This window comes from Ruditapes philippinarum, unplaced genomic scaffold, assembly GCF_026571515.1.
Source record: "Ruditapes philippinarum isolate M1 unplaced genomic scaffold, ASM2657151v2 ctg934_1_1_1_1, whole genome shotgun sequence".
Classification (NCBI taxonomy): domain Eukaryota; kingdom Metazoa; phylum Mollusca; class Bivalvia; order Venerida; family Veneridae; genus Ruditapes; species Ruditapes philippinarum.
Window position 1 is genome coordinate 189082 of NW_026860129.1, and position 8941 is coordinate 198022.

Sequence of the window (8941 nt, forward strand, 5' to 3'; positions counted from 1 at the left end):
GTACCGGGCGTCTGAACCATTAGATCCTAATGGCGCAGATTTAGACGACAGCGTTGCACCTCAGAATTTGTTTGAAAGTTTTGAAACCGAGAGTAAATTATTCCAACCTGAAATAGAATTCTGGAATTCCCGCAAATAAATGAGGGGACAGGGATAGTTTCTGCAGGCAAGCAAGGGGGATGATGCGAAAAAAAAGAAACAAACCTCAAAAATTTAGAGAGGAAAATTTGGGCTCCAATTTTCCTTTTTCGAGGGCCCCCTCTCATATGAATACAGTGGAACCCTCTTTTGGGCCCCAACAAAGGGGAACCCGGAAAAAAGATGGGTCAAAAAAACAGTGGGCGTCCCCGAAGAGTGGGGTTTTTGGGGGAAATTTTTTTCAGATTCTCCAAAAAAATGTCATATGAAAAACACACCCGAAAAACAAGTTTGGGAAAAATCGTACCTTACAGACCATCGAGATAAAACTCAGGTTTTACAACAGGTAGAGGGGATTCATCAAACACTAATCAGTACGGAAACAGATATCCAAGCAATTCGAGACAAACGGTCACTAACAGAAGAGTATACACGGGTTCTGGAGCAAACCAACAATATAACAGATACAATACTGGTACAAGTGGAACAACTTCCCAGCGTTCTAGAACAGAAGTAAGGGGTGCACCTTACAATGGGCCTAGATATGTTGACAGCAATGGTCATTACGTTGATGCACACGGACGCCATTTAGACTCAACCGGTCGTTATTATGATGTAAGTGGACGCTACAATGATGCCACAATGACAAGCATGCAGACATACCAGCATGTCTATTCCGGAAGCAACGGAGGTTTACCTTCTTCGGGAACTAACTCGGGTTACTATAACAACAATAGAAGATATACTAGTGGGACAAGTTCCAGCAATGGGTATTACGACAGTTCGGGGAGGTTTATACCTTACCAGAGTGGAACATATGGCAATAATCAAGGTGGTAGTTATGTAGACGCCGCCGATAGAAGCAGACCTGTAAATAGTTATGGTGGAACACAGTTCTATAGCGGTGGCAGTAGCTACCAGACGACTTATGACCCCATTACATCACAAATATCTTCTGATCCTGTGAGTAGTAATTAATAAAACAATATATGCCGAATGATTTAATTAATTCTCATTATTTAAAATCAGCTTTGTGTTTTCGCTCCGATACTAAGGAATGAAACGTGTCTTCTATATAAGCACATTATTTTCTTTTTTTGTGTGTGTAAACCATCAGAAGAAGAATAAAGCACGCTATGCACGTTTAAAAGCACACTATTCAAATAAATAAGCATTTGATAAGTAGAAACATCCATTAAATTGGAAAATTAAACATGCGCGTACTTGAATAAGTACATTGTAAACTGTTTTTTTTATTATTTAAATAAAAATGTTTCATTTCTAACTTATTTTATACATTTATTAATTTGCCAAACACGTTTTTCTTGTTCTTTAAGACTTGTACAGCCATGAACGTCCGTGTCACTATCAACGGACTATCGTGCACGAACGCTGTAGCACAGCTCGGACCTTACGTCTGTTACAATTATGAAAGAGTGTCCACTGAATGTTGCGAACGGTGTTTACAAGTGAAAAATTCCGAGAATACTGGTAAGGTAGCTTTTATATCATCTGTGTCTTTGATTTAATAAAATGACGCGGGGATCGTGTCAGTTTCAATGCCTGTAACCGAGCACTGCGGTGTGTTCAGTTTAAGTACACATTGTTTGTCATGGTCAATTGTAGTAGACATTGTTTGTCATTAACACTTCTAGTACATATTGTAAACATTTGTCGTGAACACTTTCAGTACAGATTGTTATTTATGAACAATTTTAGTACATAATGTCTGTCATGAAGAGTTTTAGTACAGTATGTTTGTCATGAACAGATTTCGTATTTACGTAAATCGGACCTCCTATAGTTTATATCTTTCTTCATAATCTTTGATAACAATGGCATTACTTTGCTTTCGTTCAGCTAATTAGGATACATAAAGCTTAACTTCTAAAATGACTTGCACTACATTGTACATGTATCTCGTATATACATTTAATGTCAATTTATTTCAGGATGTGAATATGGTGACAGATCACAACAATGTCGAGATATTAATCCGTATGATTGTTACAATGAAAGAAACAGGCAGGTATGCTGTGATAGATGTCGAATATTTAGAGAACAAAGAGCTCAATCTAGTACAGGTGAGGTATTGTGTTTGCTACCAAAACTGTCAACTTATGAAATACTAAGTAGTATAATTTTTATACACAAAACTGGAAGCTTACAGTGTTATAAATTCGTTATGGAGGTAATTGACATGTTATAGCACCGTATATTAACCATCGCCTATCTCCGCGGGTTATATATGCAAACAGGCGTTTATATCATTAGTTTTAAATGTTTTGGCAGGCTATATGTCCCTATATTAACGGTTGTTTGTAAAATTTACGCGGCATCATGGATTCGCGACGCACTCGATTCGCGAATGATAGCGAAAATTAAAACATCGCGAATAATACCGCATTTACAGTATATAACCAGAGCCGCATGGCGATGGTTATATTGCAAACAACCGTTTGTATACGGCCATATAACCTGTGAAAAAATCTTTATAACGAATTTATAAAACAGCAAACATCTTTTATAAAGGAAAAAAATGTGATTTCTTCATAAATTGACAGCAGCTGTGTATATATTGAGGATATTTGTTTGTTTTGGATGTAAGATCGAAATATATTTCACTTAGTGAACCCCAAGATCAATTTTTTTCATGAGTCGTACCCATAGTGAAAATTTAAATAGTTTGGTTTTGGGCGGGGGAAAAGCAGAAATAAAAATCTTATTTAAAAGCCTTTTCATTTTATGGTTAAAATATGATTAAACTTTTTTTTCATTGGGGGAAAATGAAAAAAAACCCGTTTTATGGGTTTAACCGCAAAAACTTTTTCTAAAGAAATACGATGTAAACTTAATCCGCCTTTTAAAAAAACTCAATGAAATTTTGGGCGTTTTAAACATAGGTAGCTTTAAAACGTTTGTAAATATGTCCTTGGATACCAATTACTTAGATAATTTTCTCGTAAATTGAAGAATTCAAAACAAATTCAACTTGCCAAAGTTTGATATTATCCAGGCTTTTCTGGTTAACTTTTGTTTCTTTTATTCTGATATTACGCTTATTACACTTTATAACTTTGATCTGTAGTTGCGCCAATTTGTGCTCTTAACAAGGTTAGAAAGTTCTTTTTAAGACAAAAATATCAAATACGTACAAAAAACCATGTGTATTTGTATTCTGTTTCGTGTAATTAATGAAGGACTGCCAGTTTGGACTTAATAGAAAAAAAATATTCTTGTAAATAGTTATTTGAGTTGTGAGTCCATGACAAAAGGAAGTTTATGTCACTTTTTTCTTCCTCTTTTTATATACATGTATATACTCGTATATTATTTTATATATCAGCCGTTATTGTTATTGTCAAAGTCAAACTTGTATCAAAGACCTTCTAATGTTTATGTACATGTACTAGTATATTACTATAGGATATGTTTTAAGTGTTTAAAATATGATATTTTGTTGAAAAAAAGAAGAAAATATAATGCTTTCCTTGCATTACCAATTCAACATTTGTAGTCTTAGATGCTATTATATTGTTTGACAGTTGGTTGTGAGTACTGGGATATGACACCACGTTGTGAAATGATTATACAAAAACCACATCTGTGTTACCAGCCAGAAAATCAAAGGGTTTGTTGTCATACTTGTCCTAGGCTGGAAAATAGACAGGAGCCAGGTAATTTAATTATTTGTTTCGTTAGATTTTACGGCGACCTTCCAGAATTAATGGTTGTGGAAAACCTCAGGTTCCTTTACGTGTATTATTTCAGGCACGAAAGGGCACCTGAGAAGAACAAGCAAGCTGGACAGCGTCCTTACATGAACGAATCCAAAGTACGTGACGGGATTCGAGCCCCGGCGTGTGGCAAGAAATTAAAAGTCAATGACCTTAACCAGTGCACTCGGCTAGTCCATACCGTTCTTTTCTGTTAAAGACGAAATGTATAAAGAACGTATAAGACAGTAAATTCATTCAGTACTAAGTTAGGCTGTAACGGCCTGAAATTAACATTTCCTTTCATTTATGATTTTTTTAAGAAAGAGTAACACCGTTCGCGTCACGCACAATTACATAACATTTTCACTTTTAAACATCTTGCATAATGTCAATATCATATTGGAACAAATGTTACTTTATCTTTAACGGCAATATAGCGCTTAAGTTATTTTTAACATCGCATATATATTTAGTAAGTGTACCGAACTTGTACAACTATGCAGGCTACATAAAAGTAATGTATACTAGTATTTTAATGTTCATGTCCTGTGTAGAATGTAGATGGGGCAATCAGAGTCCAGACATGTGTAGACCATACAGCGCTGACGGAAAACTGAGGATAGATTGTTACATTCGAGAAGTCCAAGAAATTTGTTGCGCTTCTTGTAAAAGCCTCAGGCAAAGAATTAGAGAAAATATTCCCGGTAAGATAATTTGATAATAATTTGTTGATTCGTGTAAAAATAAAAAAATAATTTAAACAATAGTAAAAAATTATAAAGAGAAAAGCAAAAGGTGAAGGCTTTCTATATATTTTATTTGTATTTCTGGCTGTTTAGAACTTCTTCGATAATGATCACAGATTCATACAGATATTCGGAACATCTCACGGATATGTTTCCTTATCTTTCTTTCTTTTTTGTCCATGTACATTCAATAAAGTTCAATACAAAGTAATGTGAATATTTTTATTTATCTAATTAAGGTTGTGAGTACGGGGATTCTCCCGTGTTGTTCTACAGTGGGGGAGAGGCGTTGGACTGCCCTGCATACATCAGCCAGTATGGCCTGGACAATTGCGATGATCCAGAAATTTCAAGGAAGTGTTGTTATACTTGTTACAGATATAGACAAGCTCGGGGTTAAACACTGGAAAGTTTACCTGACACATGCGTGCCTCACAATATCAATGACACGAGACAATGTATACGTGTTAATAATAGGAGAATCAAATAAAAACAAAAAACAAAATGGATATGGAAGTGCTTTAATCGTCATTTTACTTTGATTTAAGATTTTAGGTTGATATATATTATCTCTTTAATTGCAAAAAAAAGATAATATATAAGAGCGTTGTCTGACTGACTCTTAAATCATTCTTGAAATCTGGTTTATTATTGGGTATCCCGTGACGTTATGCACGTGACCATGTTTTTAGTAAATTTATTATTATCGAGGCAATGTTGCATAAAGCTTTCATTATTTGTATACATCAATATTGACAAGGGGTGTCGAAAATTCATTTATGGAAGCATTCTGTTAATCGCATCTTGAGTATTTACAAAGGCAAATTGTGAGCACTCGAGACACCATTTTCTCAACTTGAAAGCTCTAAGCAATTACGTACAGATACCCACACTTATTTTATACTTTTAGCGCAATAAAAAAGCAAAAATGTAATAATTAATTACTTGCGCAACCCTTGTACCACTGAGTAATGAAAACGGTATCGTGTTCGACTAATATTAAATAAATTCTTGCTTATTCCATTTGTTATGTATGATGTTGCTTAATAAAACAAATTCATCTAGCCATTACATTTATATGTTGTTTATCTTTATCTGAAATTTATATTTGTGAATATATTAGATGGGCCTTGTGTGTAGTGTTTCCCCCATTTATCCACGGAATGACCTGTCTGAAAATGTCGAAACATTCAAAATTAGCCATTACTCCACTAATGAAAGGCTACCACCCATTTTGTTTATTTTCATACTCTCTGTTTTGTTACAGATATATTCTGTTCAGTCATAAGAATGTCTGTTTGCAACTCTAACGCGTTTCTATCAACAACAACAAAAAAAATCCAAAAAAAACACAAAACACTATCACAGTGATTTTCACGACTTCGAAAACAAACTTGCCCATTAAAAATTTAGTCTAATATTTCAAGATTGTTTAAAATTACACAATGTACATGTACTTCTAACAATATTTTTCTAACAAAACTCAACAATTTGTTTTACTTCCACGAACAACGATATTTTGATACTTCGTCTAATGGATGGTTTTATTGCATGGCTAAACGTAGCTTTCTCGGGATATCCGAATCATATCGAAGGCGAAACAAATACGGCGGCAATCAGATCTACATGCAAGAAAAAATTATAATTTAAGTAGATCTGAACTTAAGTCAGTGTGAATAAACAGCATGTGATTTCTGGCCTTGTTTTTGAATTTGCCAGTGACCACATTATAAGTCAGAAAGAAAAAAATCGTGCTGAAAATGCACTTAAAAAGAGAACCAGTCATTTAATCCAGAATAGTCACTATACTATATCCAAGAAATTCTCCCTGGCCATTCGAAGCTGTTCAAATAATGTGGTGTGGTACCTTTCAAACACCATAGTGAGGATAAACGGAACGGGTACAGTACGTCGGTGTAACCTACGCTAAGAAACTAAACATGTCAACAAATAGTATTCATCAAGGCCGTCGTCGATGGTCCGGCCGGTCCGCCCTTGGCCGGACCAATATTTTGGCCAAAATGAGTTAAAAAAAACAAACAAACAAAAAACCGCATCGCTGATAAGCGATTTGACACTTAACTGGCCACTTGAAGTTAAGTGTGAAGTTAATTGACATCGACGTGGCTTCGGACAGTTCACCGTATATATTATGAATATCTTAAACTAGTATGCATGAATTCTCCGAGTACTTGATAACATTTTATTTTTTGTACACGGTAACCATCCAAAAGTCATGTTTTTATCACATATCCGTGCCGTTTTTGCGACTCCCGTGAAAATGGTATTGCACGGCCGTGCACGTATTTTGACGTCATTTGCGTTATACTCAATAAATGTTAGCGTTTTTCTATGGGCGTCAATGAAAAATGGTTCTTTTTCACTTCAAAAGGTACTTATTTTTGGTATGTAATAAACAAAATATTAAATTCGATTAAGTTCATTACTGAATTTATTGAACTCGATGAATACAATATGATACTCGACAGAGGCTCGCTCGTGAAATAAATCCATAATCAACTCATTAAACTTACTCAATTACATAATTACAGTGCAGGGACGGTCCCGGCCTAAGTATTTTGAAGAAATCGATCTTGCCATGGCCAGTGTTAAATAGAGATTTGACCAACCGGGATATCGCGTACTATAGAACTATTAAGGCCGGACAACCTTTGAAGACCGAGTGCACTAGAAAACTTGGTTTTGTTTGTGATTTCTATGGCAACGATATTAACTGAGACATCTTAGAGATGCAGCTTCAGCTGCTACGTTCACATTCGACAAAGCAGATAATAGTACTGTTACTCTACCTGACGTTTTGAAATTTGTGTCAAAACAGTCTGTGCTAGAACGAGCACTGTTCTCTGATGTCGTTGTGTTGTTAAAGATTTTGTTAGTAATGTCTGCTTCTAATGCTACCAGTGATAGGACATTCTCGGCGCTCAGAAGAATAAAGACATACCTGAGATCTATAATGTCTCAAGTACGCTTGAACAAACTAATGGTGTTACATATTCAAAAGTGCAGGACAGATTCACTCAACTTATGTGTAATTGCCGACGAGTTCATTACCACCAGAGAACGACGGCGATGTGTTTTTGGAAACTTTACATAAAATGAGACTCTGTATTTTGTATGATTATTTGAACAAAATACAAGTTACTGCTAAACAAAAAGCGGTTATTGTTGACTCTTTATGTAATATTCTTCCATCATGGCATCGATTGTTATTTAAGCTTATACCATTGTGTGATTTATGTTAAAACAAAAATCCACGTACTGTAATATTTTGTAATATATTGTATTTGTTTTACAATAATTATCAGATAAAATGCATCTAAAGAATTATAACAACATCAGTTATTGTTTATTTTTCATTTGCCAAATATCAATTACATGTATTCAATTTTTTATGTACACCTGCCCGTCCGTTATGCAAACCTTAATTTTCACCACTTTAATCTGTAAAAAATCGCTGACATTTTACTATAACATGTACTAGCGACAGGCTGAAAACTGTGCCAAATATACGCGAAAAACGCCCCTGAGAGCATCCTAGAATACAAAATTTTCCGGGGGAGCATGCCCCCGTACCCCCCTAGATTCTGACTAAGACATACCAAATTGGCCGCACCAATCACAAAATCGTGACGACGGGCCTGTTCATGTAATGTTAGGAGTTGTTGACTAAGTTTATTCCAACGTATCTAGTAGAAGTTCACCTTTATTAAGTTAATTTATAGATATAAAAGTAAACAGCGCATTATTTATATAATACATATATATCATATAGAAAATGAATAGCTCATTTAGGTGAAATATCAAGAAGGAAAAGAATTATAGCACCAACATGTAAGTTTTTATGTTGATGATAGAATTATAAGAGATTTTTTTTATCCTATCTTAATAATGACCCTCAAAACGGCGGTAAAGGAATGTAAATAAATGCTATGCATATACAAATATGTATATATTAAGTTCGAGATCATTAATATCAAGTTAGTTTATATTCATGATATCGTGTACATGTCCACTGAAATTAAGTAAAAATAATCAGTTACAAATAAAAAGTACATTATCTATATTCTAACTATTACTAATATTTTAAGGAAACGAAAGTTCACACCCGTTGACAACATTCCGGATTTGGTTATATTTGTTGACAATAGTCATTCTTTAAACGATTCAGAATGTCAGACATATTTTTTAATAACAACTTTAATTATGCCGAATTGACTTTATTTTCCACTGGATGTAAAAACAAATACTTTCGTTTCTAATTTAATAAAGATTCCACCCTCTGTTGTTGTCGTTAACATCTATTGCCAAAAGGTAGAA

General features: G+C 34.5%; 1 protein-coding gene across 1 annotated transcript; it reads left to right on the plus strand.

The window, feature by feature from the left end:
- The first annotated feature begins 460 nt into the window (after positions 1–460).
- On the plus strand, positions 461–5674 carry LOC132758989 (uncharacterized). Its single transcript, XM_060750710.1, has 6 exons — positions 461–1101; positions 1476–1629; positions 2091–2222; positions 3684–3815; positions 4412–4561; positions 4843–5674. The coding sequence occupies exons 1-6, from the start codon at positions 781–783 to the stop codon at positions 5001–5003; spliced, it is 1050 nt and encodes a 349-aa protein (XP_060606693.1). The 5' UTR covers positions 461–780; the 3' UTR covers positions 5004–5674.
- The last annotated feature ends 3267 nt before the right edge of the window (positions 5675–8941 follow it).

Coding starts and splice junctions, on each gene's coding strand:
- LOC132758989 (XM_060750710.1), top strand. CDS start 781: ATGACAAGCATGCAGACATACCAGCATGTCTATTCCGGAAGCAACGGA. Junction 2,223..3,683: donor AAGAGCTCAATCTAGTACAG/GTGAGGTATTGT, acceptor ATTGTTTGACAG/TTGGTTGTGAGTACTGGGAT. Junction 3,816..4,411: donor GGAAAATAGACAGGAGCCAG/GTAATTTAATTA, acceptor TGTCCTGTGTAG/AATGTAGATGGGGCAATCAG.